Source organism: Neodiprion pinetum, chromosome 4 (genome assembly GCF_021155775.2).
Source record: "Neodiprion pinetum isolate iyNeoPine1 chromosome 4, iyNeoPine1.2, whole genome shotgun sequence".
NCBI lineage: Eukaryota > Metazoa > Arthropoda > Insecta > Hymenoptera > Diprionidae > Neodiprion > Neodiprion pinetum.
The window spans coordinates 35,059,742-35,078,861 of record NC_060235.2 but is presented as its reverse complement, the minus strand read 5'-3'; the positions used below and the strand labels follow the sequence as shown (position 1 = coordinate 35,078,861).

The following is a 19,120-nucleotide window of genomic DNA, read 5'->3' as shown; positions in this document are numbered from 1 at the left end:
AAAAACATGAAACATTACCACCACATTAGCTTTAAATTGCAAAATTTTTTACCAAATATGCCAACATTCCTTCGAATCATTATATTTCCCGCCAAACAGGCATCTCTTCCTACGAATAACTTTTCAAAACCACCAAGCTGGTAATGCTGTAAACCAAATCTCTACGCCTAAAGTTGCGACTTGCGATTTTAAAACTGCGGCTCGAACCTCGATTAACAAATGAATTCGATTGCACCGTAAGCAATAATAAGAGAAGTGGTTGCTCCTAAGTTGTCAACGGAATCAGCTTGATATTAATAACCAAATTTTCCCTGTTAAATGTGATTTGCACAACGGAAAAGTGACTCGGGACACTTTAGGTGTCAGTCCAGATAAGAAATGGTGAAAATCTCTAGTTTTAATATTTAAACTTCACTCACTTACTTTACAATTTTATCTCTACGGTGATATTCCTACTTTTTTTGTTCCTCTTTATCAGCTGACATTGAAGGGGAGGATCACAATCACGCGGACAATTTAGGGGTCTTCTGTCAATAGCTAAACCTCAGATGGGAGACCCCTAAATTTTATTCTGAATAACCTCTCAAACTATACTGTTAGGCAGTAAATTCACTATCTGTAATCGTGGTGGTATAGTTGAAAATATTATAACTTGTTTGAATAATTTCTTAGGACTCGTCTGCTGGACCGGAGAGAGCAGAGAAACCATGGGATCATCCATGGACTACAGATGAAATGCGAGAAAAAAGAACTGCCTGGAATCTTGCCGGAGATGCCGGCCTTCTACAGCATCTGCAACAATTTTCAGATGTAGGAATTTTTAGTTAATAAACACTTCGGATCTGGTATAATAATATAAAGCCAGATATTAGGCACACTGATAGAAAATCAAGCTGTTTTCAATCAAAGGAAAATAAAAATCAGATGCAATACGTGTTCAGAACTAATTATGGGACGAAAACGCTTATTTTTACTTTACTTTTATTAAACGGTCTTATTTAAATTCAATACTTCAATATCTGTCGTTTCAAAAGATTTCCCTGTTACACTTCACTTTGGTAATGATTGTAGTCTGGTTTTTCACTATTAGAATGAATTTTTAATAAAAAAAATAACACTCTTGTGCGTGTTTTTTTTTTGTTTCTTTCCTTCAGAAGCTGATGACAACAGCTAACAAGACGCAGGAAGCCTTAAATTCGTTCAGTTCAGAGCTTGACGAAACAATTATTTTCATAGATAATATAACCAACACATCACTAGCTCTAGCCAACACACAGTTTATCGAGAGTAGAGTCTACGAGGATGAAATAGAAGCTGAACCACCGAAAGAACAACAGCTAGAAGTACGTCGGCAAGGCCGAATTTTTTTTTTGCTACACTTGTCTCTTGTTTCATTTCTACTGTAAATTGTGTATTGTTCTATAGAAGTAAAATCTGTCTGATGAAAAGATTTGACCTTAGTTATTAATCTGATAAATTTTATCAGGTACCAAAAACGAAAGAACAGCTAGATGCAGAACTGATAGCAAGCATAGGTGAGACTGTACGGCGTGGAATCGCGATAATGGAAGAAAAATACGAAATATTGGAAGTTATTGCTAGCGATAGTGAAGATGAAGGAGAGACTGCGATTCCAAGGTTTGAAAACAGCATTCAAAAATACAAAATACTGCCACTAATGACATGCTGGTATTTTCACTATGAAACTTACATTTTTCACAGCGTCATATTGAGACCAAAGGATCCATACCAGGATCGTCCGCTACCTTACATAATTGGCTCTGAAAAATGGAAGAATTCAACTAAAATCGGCTTGGAGACTAGCAGTAGCGACTCAGATCGCCAGGAGGAAGGTGAATCTGAAAGTGATTCAGGCGATGACACAGCTGTAGTTTCGAAACAAATTAACATGCACAAACCACGAATAGCGAGACTGTCTTCGTCGTCTAGTGAATCCAACGACTTTAATGCGATGAATAATACAGTGCAGAACATTGATGATAGGGGATCCTATGATAACCAAGATATATTTGGTTCAGAAAATGAAACCTCCACGACTGCCAATAGCGTACCCAAAGTAATATATTTTACAATACCTACTTTTTAGACTGAGAGATTTAGTTTTTATGTCGTAATTTATTACAAACACTATTTTTTCACACTACACTTATAATGCATATCAGATGCAAAACTCCTTGAAACTTATTTATGATTATAGAATTCTATCAGTGGAGCACCAAATTTTGCAGAGGAATTAGCTAAAAGGTTGGGGAGTGTCATTCCACCACAAAAATCTATAAATGCTCAAGTCATTGACGAATCTGTTACAACTCAGCCTGAAGGTACTACTTTACCAAAAATTCGTGATATATTACAAAACGGCAATCAAGCAGGTTTTTTTGTCTCGATATTATCACGAGATATACGAAAAGATCGTTGCATGCAAATATAATATATAATAAATGTTCCACTTACACGTTACAGATGATCTTTTTACCCAAGAAGATGAAGACTTGTTCGGTGCGCCATCCAAAAATTTATTCAGTGAACCGACGTCGTTATTTTCCGAAAAATCCCGCAACTCTTTGTGGGGCAACAAGCTTGATGACCCCTTGCAATCCTCCATCATTCCTTCATCGCTTGATGTTCCACCACCTATCAGTGCTGTTGGTAAGTTCGTATTCGATATTACGGAATATTTCGGATTCAAATCGAGTTTGCAGGGCTGATAAAAATTCGCCTCTCTGCTTCATTTTACTTGACTCATTTTTATGTTCTAATAATTTTCATCTACCTATCGCATCATTACCACCTCCAGCAACCAAACCAAAATCAGCAATTGACGATCTATTTGGTGATGCGGATTCAGAGGATTCGGATAATCTATTTTCGAGTAAACTGTCAACAAGCAAGCTCTTTAAACAACAAAATTCACCAACCAACAGCCTTCGCACAGAAGGTAAACCAAAAAGTAAAAACTTGTTGTCCGTGAGTAGGATCACGGAAAAAACAGGAATGGCAACAAGTACGCCTGAAACGAACGACATGGTTAATTCACTATTTGGTGACGAACCAGAGGATGAGGGAAATATTTTCAGCGGAGAAAGCAATCGCAACGGTAAAATTAATCATACAGTTCAAAAGTTTTGAGAATCAGCATCTGATTAAACAGCAATACTTGAAGATTTCTTTTATTTCACTGCCTGCTGAAAAGACGCAAACGGTATTTTGTGATCCTGATGAATTGTTCAAGCTTATTTAGAATTAAGCCCATATTTTGAAATTTCTCCAAATTCTATTCAAATCTTGAATAATATCAGCAAACTTCGCTGTACTGCAAAGCTATAAATAACCCTAGTTAATATTAGAATTCTGTTGATCAGATTGGATCGCAGCCAAGAAGAGTGTTCCAGACAAGAGTACTGGTTCGACACCCGCAGAAGCATCCAACACCAGTAGTAAAAAGGTACGATCTCACTGAAGGCGCATTCTTAGATTGCAAGAACTGTTCTACCTTGCTTGAATTTTCAGTGCTTCCCCCATTAAGCCCCTTTTGGTGTGTTCCAAACCAATTACTGTACGTTATTAATGTATAATCAAAAAAATAAGCTGTAACAATTCTTCCTTGTCAGAATAACAATGATCAGAGTAAAATAAGGTAATTCTGTTTGTAGCGAACGAAGTTGAAATATCCAAGTTCTATCGAAAAAGTGCTTAACTTTGACAGACAGCCATGCTAAACTTCTCTGTCAGTATCGTTCTGTCGTAATGATCATCCGTTGTTTAATTATTGCAGAAACCAGTGGGTGGAGTTTCTATCCTTGGCCAGATCGATATATTTGCTTCAGGAAAGCTGCGTCGGCAACCGTCGAGTGAATCCTGTAGCAGTCAATCATCATCCGATTTTGAAACTCCACGAAGTAGAGCAACAAATACGAGGAATGCCGCTAATTCGGTGATAAATAACGATTCTAGTAATGGCAGTTCGGTGATGATATCTCGCAACATGCAGAGTGGCGAAAGCAGCGGTATTTCCTTGCAGCCACCAAGTGTGGATGACGTTACGGCAGGCTCGAATATAAGGTAGGTTGCTCACGGTTTATTATTCACCAGGATGTTACATGCCTGTCAGACACTGAGTGAATTTTATGAAAAATTCGGAGTATGATATATTTTCTGATTACTATAATTAGCAGGCATGTATATTATCTCTGAATTCAATTTGTTTTATAAAGCATGAATAACTCATCATCCCGCTGAGCTGCGAAATCTGAAACACGACTATTATCTGTCAAATACGTTCTACTCTATTTTTCGTTAAAATCTGAAACGACCAAATTCAAAACATGTTAAATCAAATTTACATTGAAAGGCAAATGAAGATAGTAACTTCTCAGGTATCGGTTTATTCATCCTTAGAAGCGTTATTGGGATACTATAAATATGCAAATGAAATCTCATAATGTATTTTGTATGAATGGGTAAGCTATTATTAAGTCCTTGAAAATGAAATAGAACAATCTTTTTTGTTTTAACTTCTCTTTCTCAATTAGATTTAATTGTAATCATGGCATGATATATGTAAATGTATGGTACTGACAAGTATCAGCAAGTGATCTAAGGCAGCTCAAACTTTTCCCAAAGTCATCGTTTGGACGAGAATTCTATATACATCTGTACAAAGTATAATAGAAGGTCAGGAGTGTTTACTTGCGTAATTGAGCAGTGTGGATAATTGTTGTATAGAAAAAAAAGATTTGGTTATGAATCGACTTTATTCCTGACTCTACAGTCTCCTTGAAACAAAATTGTCGAAATCATGTCAAAATTTAAACACATAAAGTTTATTTATAAGTACCAGCTACGAACCATGTACGCAAATACGCGTCAAGTTTCGGTGGATCAAGCGGCAACATCCGTGCAGTTTCAATAAACTACTTTATTTCGCATACAAAAACAGGCGTGACAGTACGCATGATGCGGTCATTGGGAATCAGGTAGGAATAACAACATTGAAAGTGGTTGACATAGCGAAACAATGACGTGAGATAATTTAAAAGCGAGAATGATTTCATCCGTAGGTACTGGTCAATTCCGAAATAACAGTGCTGGGCGATTATATTGCTGTCGGTGTAAAAATGATCGTCGTGTATAATTCTCGGTGACCGAACGCACCGTACATTGATGTAATCAATGAATTCGTGCGCGCGTATTTGAAGCTAAAATTATACCCGTTCGACCGATATTTTGCGCGCGACCGCGCAGCACGCAGTGTCCGATTAGGTGTATTGAATTGTATTAATTAAAGTTGTTTGTTATCATTCAGAAGGTAAAATCACCATATCGGAATGTATCGGAATTAGGTCTGACACTAACTTCTGTTTTAAAAATTCGTGAAAACATTTAAAAAATTCAATGTGCAAGGTAATTTTAACTGATCTTTTTTTTCAAGTTTTAGTCAGCGCGTTATAACGGGAAAAATCTCTATTACCACCAGGGAGAAAATGAGGATTTCGACGAAGAAAGTAGAGCTGCATCACTGTGGAACGCGGCTGCGAATTCTGCAAACACTTATAATCGGTCGAACGTGCAGTCAAGCAAGTCTAGAAATAGCTTACCGAAGAGATCTTGCAAGTAGGTTAATTGGTTTGAGCCACGAGTGCATATTCGAAATGTTACGGTAATTAAAAAAGTCTGCAACTGTAAGCGCGGAAAATTGGAAACTGAACGGTTTCTGCAGTTAGCAGTTGCCAGTCCGGCCCATTTTTTTCCTTTACACCTATTCCGAGTCTGACGTCGATGAAACAAATCTAGTATCATTTCGAATACGCTCCCCGTATTCCAAGTCACTGTTTTTCATCAGTTCAACAGTCTTCGTCGCGATTTGCTGTGTTCAAGGGACGGTCAGTTTTATTTTATATTATTTTCAATCAGCAACAAGGAAAGTAATTTTTTCACTATCTATGCAGATTGAATCGAGATCGTTTCTATTAGGTAGAGAAAAAACACCTCGAGCTTCACTCCGGTGAGTTTGAATTTCCCAAGGCATGAAGTGACGTAAGTGGCAAATCTTAACTTCTGCGGAAAAGACGAACGGTTCGATTGATCGTGCTCTATAGCCATCGGTCGTAGGTATTACTCATGGGATTCCATGTCGTATACACTTTCGCCAGAATACATCCGCAGCTACGTCGTGAATACTCGTATAGAATATCGCGTGAGCCCGAAACGACGCTCGTATTATACAAGGAAGACTTGCACAAGGTCGATCGAAGACTGGCGTGTGGGACGGGCCGTGAGGAGCTTCGGAGTGAGATTGGTCCCTTAAATGACTTAATCGCAAAATACTGGCAGTAGTCGATCCAGTGCTCCTCTGTCATAGATATGCGAGCATAATTCTGTACACCTTATTCTGTACGCAATATTTTTAAAGTTTATAGTGAGGCGCTTCGTAGTAGTTGAAGATCGATAGATTGTGCTGTTGAAAATTTTCAAAGGTAGTAGGATTATGTGCGGTGAAAGGAGACGGGAGTATTTAAAACGAGGGAACAGATGATGATGAACTGCGCGATCGAAGCAGCCGTAAAATACTTTACTTCACTTCAAAGCAGCATCCATAGGTTTGTTTACACCTCTCGTATAAACTCACCTTGAGTTACTTTTCTCTTCGTTCGTAGTGGATCGTTTGCCAAGACTAATCATGATCCGTACAATAACGACCTGTTATCTGTGTATTATACCTACGTTTGTCTACGAAATCGCGCAAAATTTTAGGAAATACGAATCCAGATTTATTTTTTAGCCAAACCTACATTACAGATTCTTGCTTCGAAACTTTTTCCTCAGCAAGTGCGATGTTTCAAGTAATTCAAAATTATTTTCACCGACATTCCGAGAAAGACTTTTTAATTGTGCAAACTGGACATAAATTTCCAATGAAGTATTTGGTGTGTATACAGCGATCAGTTGTGATATTAGCATAAAAACTGGATTTTTTGCCTCATTTACGCGGATCGAAATTCATTCTTTATTTCTTCATCAATATTAGCTAAAGTGAAAAAAAATGTGGTATCACGTAATTGGTTACACTTTTCCAATAAAAACACTTCATATAACTTCTTTATTTGCAGTGGGTCTCGTAATTTGTTGGCAATAATGGACTCTTACTCATTTTTTTTTTTTTTTGTTTTACACGCTTTCTTTATCACAACTCTAAGTGGCAATATAAATACCGCTTATGTAAGATAACGAAAGTACAGAAATCAGCATGTACCACACGGGCGTCAGCGTGGCTAGAGCGCCGATATGTTCAAATCTCGCGGTCTCATCGATTCTCACATCTCGCTTTTGGGCAGCTGTGAATTGTTGTGTAAACGTTAGCTCATACTGTTATCGGATAGTCGATAAGATAGCTCGTGGTATTTAGAAAAAATGAAAACTCCGGAGAAAGCAACGAAAAATGAATAATCGAATCCACAAGCCGTTGCAGATTAACAAACGTACAGGACGTAACAAGTATTTCAATCCTACACTCGATGAGAATGCAGTTCATCGTTCCGGTTGCACTAATACAGTACACATAGTCTGGCAATCGACCAAGCGTTTTTCATTCGTTTAGAAGTATTCTCATGTTGGGAGTTTACAGCTTACATCTAAACAGTAAGCGGCCGTGAGTAATCGATAGAATATCTATATTCGCAGGTACAGCAATAAGTTAAACGACAAAGATATTTCAACTTGAAGTTTACAACTAAAGATATTTTACGCACTTATACGGGATTCAAACGCGATTGGGTGATTTAATTGAAATAACGAAAACCTATCACTTTTTTATTTATATATATATATCCATAGATACGTGTATACAATATATGCAATCCACTAAAGCCCATCATTGGATTTTATATTTACGTGTATGCATACTATAAGTTAATTAGACTTTCGGGTAACATCTTTGACTCAATCGCTCGTCCATCAGGGTATGTAATAGTAAGATTTGAAGACATCGTCGCAAATGGGACCACCGCAACATTCGGGATAGGGCTTACGGTGATCGAACTGTTTGTAACCGCGTAAATAGTGAGCGCAGATGTATCTCGGGCATCTGTTGGAGAGAAAAATTCATTATCAGCATCGCCGTCCGCCCTAAAAATTTCATGATGATATGACACCTGATTGGTTAATTATATAGTAACACGAAGTGCTAGGAATAAGAACCCTGGCCGTGAAAGCTTTAACAATGAAACTTGAAACTGTAGGTATTATTATTATCATTATTATAATTATTATAATTATTATTGTACTTACGACTCTTTTCGCGATAAAACGCCCCCCTTTTTGCAAGTTGTAATTGTGTAGCAGTCCGAGACACTCTGTCCCGGTGTCATTTGCCTTCTTTTGTACTTGCATACGTTTTCTGTAATAATTGCATTATGATTCATCGTCATTTTTCAGGTAAAAGTTATCGAGCTTACAATTAATAATGCGTAATGTTAATGTGTGATGTATAAACCGCGACCCCAGAAAAAATTAACTTATTAATAAATTTAATTAATAAATAAATGAAATTAATAAAATAAACACCAGGTACTTTTTTTCGCTAGTACCGTAAATGCACTAATATGAGCTGAAATATCCATTTTGTATAAGCTTGTAGTGATGATTTTTTATGCATTAGTATTTGTCACTATCTTCAGATTATCCGTCATTTGTCGTTTCGTTACTACAATGCTGCGGACTTGAATCACATTTATTTGTTTCGAGAGGAGAAAATGTTGAATAATCGACATGCCTGCGAGACTTGAAGGTTCTCAAATTCTTAAAAATATCAGAATGACAGAAAATTTTATTATATTTTGAGGAGGCTATTAAATTTCCGGAGAATTGTATCTGATTGCGAAACTAGAGTTGGGAAATATACTTGGAAAAATGTATGTACGTGTAATATACGTCATACATAAAACATAGTACTTCTGCATGGCTCAGCGCTTTGAATTTCAAATAATGTGTTGTCTCTATCGAATTTGTTGTTTTATTTAACGTAAACATTCCTCTTCATCAATTATTAAAATTGATGTAAGAAAGTTTTACTTCTCAGTAGATTTGACAATTTTCATCGGAAGTATTTACTCATTGAATGATTTTTTTGTCTATTGAGGAAAGTCTTGTTTACCGTGACTTTGAGCCTCACGTTTAATGATCACTATGATAATGTATCTACTTTCGAATTATTATATGATAATATATGTAGATTTTGTAGAATTGAAACAAAATTTTGAATCTGGTTAGCATCAGGACTTGTTTTTGAACTGTGATTGTATTACTTGATTACTTGTGAAACTAAAATCTCGTAGCTTTCTGAATCTTTAGGGTGTATTCCTGTAGGGTGATTCAGAAAAAATTTTTTATTTTTTTTCCTTCCAAACAGGTTCAAAAGTTTCATTTAGGTATACGAAGACACCAGTTAAAATTTAAGATTTTAATATTAATATTAAGGGGTGGCTCATCGCACTTTTCGATTTTCCATAAGAATAACATAGGATAAATGTTGTTTGCTTCTTCTAGTTTTTATAACTAGCTAACGAAGCGTATCACAAAAAATCTGAAGTCATATTTTTGTAGGAAATTGAATGATCTACAAAAAAGGCTTCTTGTCAAAATTTCGTAAAACAAACTGTGTCAAAGTTACAGCCTGTCAAAAGTTGAGTTACCTATAATTTGACCTTTTTTTGAATATTACAGCGTAGCTACCGGTCTCATAAAAAAGTGTGCATGCGTTTTTTTGTGAAGCGTACATTTTACTTTAAATAGATGGTAACTAATAATTAATTTTTGCAACTAATGGTACTAATGACAGAGTCTATAAAAGCAATCACATCTATCAACAGTTTAATAAATAAAAAAGATTACTTAATTATAATTTAGAATTATAATTGAGACATTTTCGAGACATGTATTCGAACAATAATTATCGAATACAAATTTAACGTGTTGAAATAATAAGTTTATTTAATTATTTTTTTTTTTCAAAAAAATTAATCAATAAATTTCAGAGGAAATTTGAAAAATTTGAGTAATATTGACATTTTTTTCCATTGTTGCAAAAATTAATTATTAGTTATCATATATTTAAAGTAAAATGTACGCTTCACAAAAAAACGCGTGCACACTTTTTTTTATGAGACCGGTAGCTACGCTGTAATATTCAAAAAAGGTCAAATTATAGGTAACTCAACTTTTGACAGGCTGTAACTTTGACACAGTTAGTTTTACGAAATTTTGACAGGAGGCCTCTTTTGTAGATCATTCAATTTCCTACAAAAATATGACCTTTGATTTTTTGTGAGACGCTTCGTTAGTTAGTTATAAAAACTAGAAGAAGCAAACAACATTTATCCTATGTTATTCTTATGGAAAATCGAAAAGTACGATGAGCCACCCCTTAATGTTAATATTAAAATCTTAAATTGTATATACATATATATACAGTATCACGTGATATTTCTAAAATAGACTCACTTAATGCCGAAATAGTTACGAGGATTTGCAGTAAGACAAAAATCACAGTTGCAGATTGCAGGATCTTCATAGTGGTGATCTTGACGATGAAGAAGTAACTTTTTTATAGAGAATCTGAAACGTTCGCCCTCCAAATTATCCAGATGTCTCGTGTCTCATAAAAGTTTCCTCTGCTCTTATATACACAAATGTCGCATTAATATTTTTTTTTTTTTCTACTTTCAAACGCATGAGTGTATTGAATAGATAACGATATTGTCGTAATTATAACTGGCAAAGCGCCTCCACGCAGAGCTGTACATAATTTCAATCTGTTGACAAGACCGCCATAAATCTTGAAATAAAATGATACAATCTTCGCTTGACGTTTAATATTTTAATATTTATCTGATACTATTAAATAATACTCGCAGCAGAGATGTGGATAATGGTGTTAAAAATGATTATGAATTAGACGATATCTATGGGGCTATAATATCTTGGAACAGAATTTATTTAATGATCACCAGTTCCCGGCAATTCAAACATTTTAAACTCATGTCAGACTCTATTAGCCTATCAGCGATAATTATCTATCGGTTATTTCAACTTATCATTCTATGTAATGGCAGGAAATCTGAAAATAATGGTCAAGAGAAATGACATCGTCATGAAGCTGCCAATCGAAAGGCAACACCAACATTTTTTCCTAAACGTAGATTGCTTGAAAACGATTTTAAGCCACCTGTCTGCAGACTTTTCAATTCGGCTACGTTATTTGTAACATGAAAAAAAAAAAAAAAAACTTAATGCAGAATCTTCCAAATTAGTGTTTCTTTTTCCTCGAATAACTTTTTCCGCTTCTCAGCGAAAGAAGTAGATCATTTTTATTATGCATAATATATAATATATATCGTATAATACATATCTTCAATACAAAACAATAATTATAAATATTCGAGTCGAGCGACTTCCTTTCGCTTTGGTGGTGTACGAAAACTATGCTGCCTTTTATTTGAATACTTTACACGATCTTATTATTTGTCTCATTATCCTCTGTGTTGTGTAATGTTTGGTGAATTCCAATTATTGGTCAACATACGATTGACGTTGGTCCGTGTATATATTATGTAACATTCGGTAAACCCTGTCGTAACCATTTACTGAAATCGTGAATTAGTTCGTATCTTTTCAACAATCCAAGTATTTTTTCCACGAGAGAAATTTATCGCATATGAAATTGACGAAAGAAGGAAGAGAATCTGGGAATTATTGTCCCACAGACGATAAATTTTTAAGAAGGATTGATATTCTCGACCTCGTATGTAATGTATTGGTAAATCTTGGTGAACGGCCAATGAAAGTAAACGTGTATTTTCGTTAACGTTTCGGCCCGGATAGGGGCCCTCCTCAGAACGATCAATTTTTTATTTGACTGTCAAGAACATAAATTTTCTCAGTAAGCCATAAACTTCTATGGATATAATAACAATTGGAGAAGACGCCAATGTCTATTGTCATCCAATTGAAGAACCATCGCTCTCCATTTTGTATTTTATGATTGTGACCAGTGTCTTCATCCCCCTTCTTATGCAATGTAAATTACTCCTTAATTTCGATAATCTTTTTAATCATAACAGATATACGATATGTTCGCTCTAAACTACAATAGATTATGACTTTCAGTATTATTATATCCATAGAAGTTTATGTCTTACTGAGAAAATTTATGTTCTTGACAGTCAAATAAAAAATTGATCGTTCTGAGGACGGCCCTTATCCGGGCCGAAACGTTATCGAAGATACACGTTTACTTTCATTGCCCATTCACCAAGATTTACCAATACGATAAATCTTTAAATTGACGACAACATTAATAATTGAGGCAGGCCCGATTTTCAATCACCAAACGCAACACTATCGTGCAAGAATTCCACAGGTCTCTGAAACATTTTTCACTCATCAATTATACTGACCGACACAACGCTAAGTTCATTTATAGCCACTTACTTAACGTTGATTACAGCCACAATGTAATTAATACTTATCGTTACTGCGCAGTATTTGCGTCATCATGCGATGTTGCGGAAAAAATTGCAGAAAAATATCTATTCACGCAGAGAAGTGTGTACAAGATCCGGATCACACATCTGAGCTGAGTTTCTATAAACATTTTCTTAAACGGAAACGATTTTCGTAAATTTCTAGAAAGCGCAATAATTCCGCGGGGCTCGCCAGGTTGTCTGCAGAAAATCAGATCGTCGGTATAAATAAAAGGCATGTTTAAAAAATCTGATTCGATCGCGCGGTTGCGGCTCTACGAATCTGTATACGATAGCGGTCTGGTCGTTGTCCTCTGTATATATCTGTAGCGTACACGTGTTGGCAGTTGGCCAGCGCTTTTGCGGAGACGATTGTGCAAGCTCGATCTGTAGTGACGATAGGAAAACCTCCACACCTGACGTCTGCCGTTTCGTAGAATTTCTCAAAATGCTCTCAGTTACTTTCCGACTGCTCACCAGGCGAAAACGACTGCACGCGAACTTTTACGCAGTTCATTTCACCTAGCTTCGATCTTATTTTGATTTACTTTTCTCCTTGTCCGAAGGACATCAATAATCAGTATCTCGTATTTGCATCGCAAAATTGCACGGTGCATCGGTAACTGCGAAAGTGGCCGGAAATCGAGGATACAAGGAAGGTATCACACCTGCGTACGACACGTCTCTGATCACCAAGCGCAGCTGTCCGACTTTTACATCCTTCTTCTAGTCTGGTCTATCAAGAGACGTTTTCGCTGCGCTCTGGTTAGTTTGGCTTTAGACATTTCCTTTGCTAATTCAGCGGACGGAACCGCTAGTTTTAGTTCTCTTTCAGTTCTTGTAAAGTTGGGATGTCTCAAAAATCATTATACGTACGTATAAGATATACCTATTTAGGTTTAAAATTCTCCTTGTTGTATAAACCTACGCAATTGTGAATAATAATATCCATTTCGGGGATATTGTTGAATGGATCACGACCACGTGAGTCACGAAAATAATCAAAAGACTTCGCTGATCAATTAGAAATATACTCTCACCTTCCGTCTCATGGTGCAACATGTGTCACTTACCGATTTATTTTCCAACATTTAATCTCCATTATACTCTTCATGCACACCGTCATCAGCAAAGATGAGGTTTAATAATATAACAGAATGCCTGGATTGGTAAGTCAATTCATAGACGCCTACTGCAAGAAATTCAGTGCCTTTTCTTTCCAATCGATAATCTGTTGTAAAGTACAATTTCTGCATTCAAGAGAAAATCGGTATTCTAGATAATTCGATACGTATAATTAGAAAAGACCCGCTGCTCGAGAAATCTGAAGTATATAAGATACCCACCTCTGACCTAGATTTAGGTTTTTTTTAATTCTCTTATTACTGTACGCGGTGCCGGTCACTGACGCCACAGCCAGGTCTGAAGTACATCGCGTTTGTTTCCTAAATCTTTTGGCACCCGTACGAATTAGGTACGTACATAAAGTGATTGCCAAGTCGTTAGAATGATAAGACGCGGTATACTAGCACTACTTTTTTACTTTTTACCTACCTACACGTGCCTTCCTCGCGATATCAGAATATAAATCCCATTCGATTTACAAAGCTGTATTTCGGGATTCCAATAAACAATAAAACACATACCATATCCCTATTAAATTTCTTCAGCTTAGACAGTTCTTTTAATTAAGGTATTTATTCCTCAAACATAATCAAATTTATGCCGCAACTTGATATCTAATACCGTAATGTCTGGAATGCTTTCAGCCCTAACTTCCAGCCGGCGATGACGTCGACTTGGAATAAGACCGGAGACATGTATCGAGAAAGGATTGCTAGCGACAGTCTTTTCGCGGCTAAAACGCTCAGCCGTGATAATGAGAATTCATTGAACAATGCCCGAATCGAGGAAGCACCCGACCCAGCGGAAGTTCAGAGCTCCGACATTTTTCTTGAAACCGACGAGATCTTCGGCCCTCCACCGCTGCCGGAAGCCGGGTCAAAGACCGAGAGAAAATCGAAGGTGGCCTCGTTGTTCGATGACTTTGATTCCGACGACGACCTCTTCTCCAACACCAGCTCTGGATCCCGCTCACAAAAAAGCGCCGATCTTCTCACAACAACGACGACGTCGCGACCTTCCGACAAATTCAATATCTTTAAAAATCGAGGCTTGTTCGACGACGATGAGAAGGAAACCGCGGACGAGCTCGGGAGTGACAATTTCGGCGGCAAAGTCTCGGCGAATGCGAATTTATTCGCTTCGAAGGTTGTCGAGGAAGTGTCTGTCAGCTCGAGAAAGGATGAAGAAAAATCGGAACAAGTCAGTAGCAGTACCGTTGTACAGCAGAAGAGCTTCAGCAGCAGCGTTGGGAAACAGAGTACCAACAAAGAGACTCCGCAGACCGCGCCAGCCGCGAACATTGGTAGTATATTCGATGATCTGGATGACGACGATTTGTTCGCTCCTAATTTTGGTAAGAAAATATCGGAGAGTCAGAGGAAAATGGCACCGAGTTTGTTTGACGATGGTGCGGAAGATCTGTTCGCTGCACCGTCGAAAACTACAAGTAAATTTGATCAGGGTGACTCGAAAGCTTCATCCGTGAAGAAAACTGAGGCCTCGTCGGAGACGGTGGTTAAATCGGGGGCGAATATCGGAGGCCAGATTAAATCCAAAGTAATGGAACAATTGGCAGCTAAGCTGGACCTGGCGAAGACCGTAGAGAAAACGGATGTGGAGTCGAAGAGCGGAAGCGAAGCGACAGTCGCTGGAGGTAACGTTGAAAGGACGATAAATACAGAAGAAGAACATTCCACGCTGAGTAAACACGATGGGGATGGTATTTCCTCGAAGAATAAATCCAAGAATCTCGCTACAAAGATATTGAACGAAATTAAAACAGTTCAAAAGTCGAAGCTTCTCGAAGCGGACGCGAAGCCGGAAATCGCGAAGAAACCGGCGGTGTTGAAAAAATTGAATCAAAGATCAGACGTTGCCGCGTCGAAATCGGCGGAAATCAGATCGGAAATCATCGAGGAAACGAAAACTGTGACGGAGGGATCTTCGGTGAAAAGTTTCGAATCCGAAACAAGAGTTTCCTCTTCGGAGGAAGAAAGGTCGTCGACAACCTCCAAGTCTGATAATATTTATACCGAACAAGAAACGTCCTCGACGTCCTTCAAATCGGAAGAAATTTCCTCCATTGAGGAAAAACGGGAACCTCCGAAGACACTGGAAATACGATCGGGCGAAAAACCGAACACCGTTCAGCGCCGGGTTGTTTCGGGAAAAATAAAGAATTTAATGGGGCGAATGAGCGATCTGAAAATCTTGTCCCCGACCGACTCACCCCCAGCTTGGAGAAAGAACGAAGACAGAGTAGAAGAGGAATCGGACAAGGACACCGCGGATGGCAGCTGCTCGAGCACGTCAAGGCACAATCCTACACCTACACTGCCTGCAGGTAAGCGAAAATTCCTCAACGCAGGATAATGTGCAAGCAATTTCACACACTCTACAATTTGTCGCGACTGATCGACGAATCTTTTTTCTAATTGTAGACGAACCGTCCAAACCTGTTGCACTCCTCTTACCCACCGACCAAAAGGAAATCGAGCCAGCCATCAGCTTTGATCAACCCGTCCAAGTCGAAACACTGAGCGTCGCTGCGTCCAAGGTAAGTTTGAACGAGGTACTTTCAGAATACTTGACCATAGTCGGAAACACGTCTCAGTAAACGTAACAGACATGATTTCCATTGATACTCTTATAGAAGTAAAATGGGTTTCTTGATTTTTCCTCTGAAATGCCTGAAATTTTGTACGCTAATTTGTTTTGAATGATAACTTGACACCCCAGATCCAGCCTATATTGTAGCGTTTTTTTATCATTAGTAATCATGACAAATGTCTGTTGCAGAGTCGAGTCCGGATCCAGACGAAACGACGACCTCAAAGTAGGCACGCGCGTCAGAATGCTCTTCGTAAAAGTGGCATCGATTTCGACAGCGTGGACTTTGCAATTGATAACAACTCCGAAACAAATCGAAACTTGTCTTCTAACAGTGAAAACAATAATCCGTCCATGACGGAAAACTCGGCGAACTTTGAAAATATCGTTAATTCGAATAACGACAGGTTGATCATTTCTAGGGGCATGAGCGAAAATGTCAGTGTCAGAGTGACCGAATCAAGCTCATCCACGTTTCTCGACGATCGCTCGGAGATCAGCTTCAGCAAAGAGAGCACGTTGAGTATGAACAAGAACACGCTTCTTTCGCCTTCTACGGACGAGGAAGACCTCTTCGATGTACCTCCGGATCTGCCCGAGGATCCGCCGAAAGAGGACAACCTTTTTGGCAGGGCCCCGATTCTTTCCCCCGTCGAGTCCTTCGTTAAAGTTCAAAAGACGGCCAAACACGAAACCTCTAAAAGTGAGAACCGGACGCATAGCCAGAAGGGAGAGACGACCGTGTTCAGCGATCAGTTCGAATCGTCGTCAAATCAAGTCGTTACTACAGAATCGTCTTGTATCGATACAAAAAAGGAAGATGTTAAGAAGTGGGAGACACCGATCACAGGCAAAGAGGTACGTGCAGATAAAAATACATCAATCAGAGATGAAGAGTTGTCTGGTAAAGCGAACTTACGGGATAAATCTCAAGAACAACAAGATTCGGGGATCGAAAGCAAGGCGGAATCTCGCGGGGTTGGTAAACGGGATGAAAAGAAAGAGGAATTAACCGATCCACTTCGTGACGGTAACCACGATCCTCTTAAGGATCCGAGCAATTTATTTCCATTTGTAACGAAAACTCCGTCGCCCGAAAAGGGTAAGAATCTGTTATTCGACGACGACGACGATGGATTGTTCTCGAACTGTTCCTCGAAGAAACCGGAACATGGCAAATTGAGAGTAACTGATAAAAGCAAAACAACCACGTCAACCGCAAAAAAACAGAGTCTCGATATATTCGCCGAGGATTCGGAGACGGACTTTTTTACCACGGCACTACCAAAATCTGTCAGAAAACCCCACCAGGAATCGAAGATCGATCTTTTTGCCGACGACGATAACCAGGACGATGATCTTTTTGGCGGTGCTACGAAAAAGTTGACCAACAAGGCGAGCGCAACATCATCGCGGATTGTTACTACGGAAGAAAACATCACCAAGACAGAATCCTCCTCGAAGAGTCAATCAATATTCGGTGAGATCGGCAAGGAAAACACATCAGGAAGCCAAAAAACTACAGGGGCAAAAGTAAGGTCTGAAACAAAAAAAGGAGGTACTACCTCCGGTATATTTTCCGATGACGACAGTGCCGAAATATTCACCGCCGGTATTAATACGAAGCCTGTAGAGGGGATTCCCACCGGTAAAAAGATCGTGAAGGATATTTTCGGCGATCAGTCAAGTGGCGACGAGGACATGTTTGCTGCAAAAAAGTCTGTGATTAAAAAACCAACGACGTCTTCGGGGCTGTTCGACGACGACGATAATGAGGGAGGCGAAGATATATTCGGGAAATCGACGACCTCATACGTCAGTCGATCGGAGTCGGTTGAAAAGCGTGGAGCGATTAAAAGAACAGGTACCAGGGATTTGAGAAAAACTGCCGAACAAATTGTCGAGGATCCGTTAAGTATACTGCAAAAAGATTAATCACTGCGTATGTAAAACGTTTCATGAAACGCGTAACATTTCGTTTTTGCACTCGCTTTCGTTATTCGTGAATTATTATTTATATATTACGTTTCAAAATTGCATTCCTTTAAAAGTGATAAATTTATGAAGTCTGTTTTATTCTTCGCGACTACAACCGATTCCTGGATTATTCAATGAATTAATTGAATCCGCTTAATACGATTTTGTACACAGTTATCAATTGCTCATCAAGCAATTCTAGGCGGAGTGATTATTCTGAATCAATTTCTATCTTATGACAAAATCACTAAATGTCAGAACGAGGCTTTTAAAACTATACATATATATCTATTGTAAATATGTACCGATCAAATACCCAACACTCATACCCAAGTTGCGATCTATTTTGAAAGCTTTAACAATCTGTAAGTATCTCCTGTAATCATTTTATCTGTACCTACAGTTAAATTTACTTTTCTTTAACCCCGTTGTGTATATTTGTAATTTCCTTTTATTTAAAAAGTTTGATTGCGGTCCATCTTAGGGCTTGCAGTGCTTGATAATACAACCATTATAAATTATTTGAACGTTTTTATTGGGTGAGAAAGTATTTAGAGAGGCCGCAATATACCCGGTTGGTTCCAAGTTCTCAACCAATAAATAGCGCACGATGTTCATAGTATAAATATATATAATTGTTTTTAATGTACGTATTGCCTTAAAGTGCTGTCAGATAATGCTCCTAATAGATACACTACGCGAGAAGAGGACGAAAATATAGTTATAGGCAAAGATAAATAAATACAAATAATGTAAGAAGAAGGAAAAAAAGAACAAATAAAAATTGCGGATGTTTTATAAATTTAAATACATACTGGTTCAAAACAATGAATAATAAAATACGTAAAAAAAATTTGCAATATAAGTTT

At 38.0% G+C, this 19,120-nt stretch overlaps 1 protein-coding gene and 1 long non-coding RNA gene across 2 annotated transcripts; one reads left to right on the top strand and one right to left on the bottom strand.

Moving 5' to 3' along the window:
• Window positions 1-165: 165 nt before the first annotated feature.
• Window positions 166-19,059, top strand: LOC124215898 (no child left behind). The gene is made up of 13 exons (XM_046619802.2): window positions 166-381; window positions 673-810; window positions 1,155-1,343; window positions 1,487-1,638; window positions 1,723-2,077; window positions 2,219-2,342; window positions 2,485-2,670; window positions 2,819-3,118; window positions 3,384-3,466; window positions 3,797-4,083; window positions 14,309-16,008; window positions 16,106-16,221; window positions 16,464-19,059. Exons 1-13 carry the CDS (start codon window positions 379-381, stop codon window positions 18,207-18,209), a joined length of 5,379 nt encoding a protein of 1,792 aa, XP_046475758.1. The 5' UTR covers window positions 166-378; the 3' UTR covers window positions 18,210-19,059.
• Window positions 7,833-10,655, bottom strand: LOC124215901 (uncharacterized). Its single transcript, XR_011176985.1, has 3 exons — window positions 10,519-10,655; window positions 8,308-8,416; window positions 7,833-8,104 (listed from the first exon to the last, which is right to left on the bottom strand). It is a non-coding gene; the product is annotated as an uncharacterized lncRNA (long non-coding RNA).
• Window positions 19,060-19,120: the final 61 nt, after the last annotated feature.

Excerpts from the sequence above, each read along its gene's own strand:
- LOC124215898 (XM_046619802.2), top strand. Across the intron at positions 1,639-1,722 it reads GGAGAGACTGCGATTCCAAG|CGTCATATTGAGACCAAAGG; the intron begins GTTTGAAAACAG and ends CATTTTTCACAG. Across the intron at positions 2,078-2,218 it reads CTGCCAATAGCGTACCCAAA|AATTCTATCAGTGGAGCACC; the intron begins GTAATATATTTT and ends TTATGATTATAG.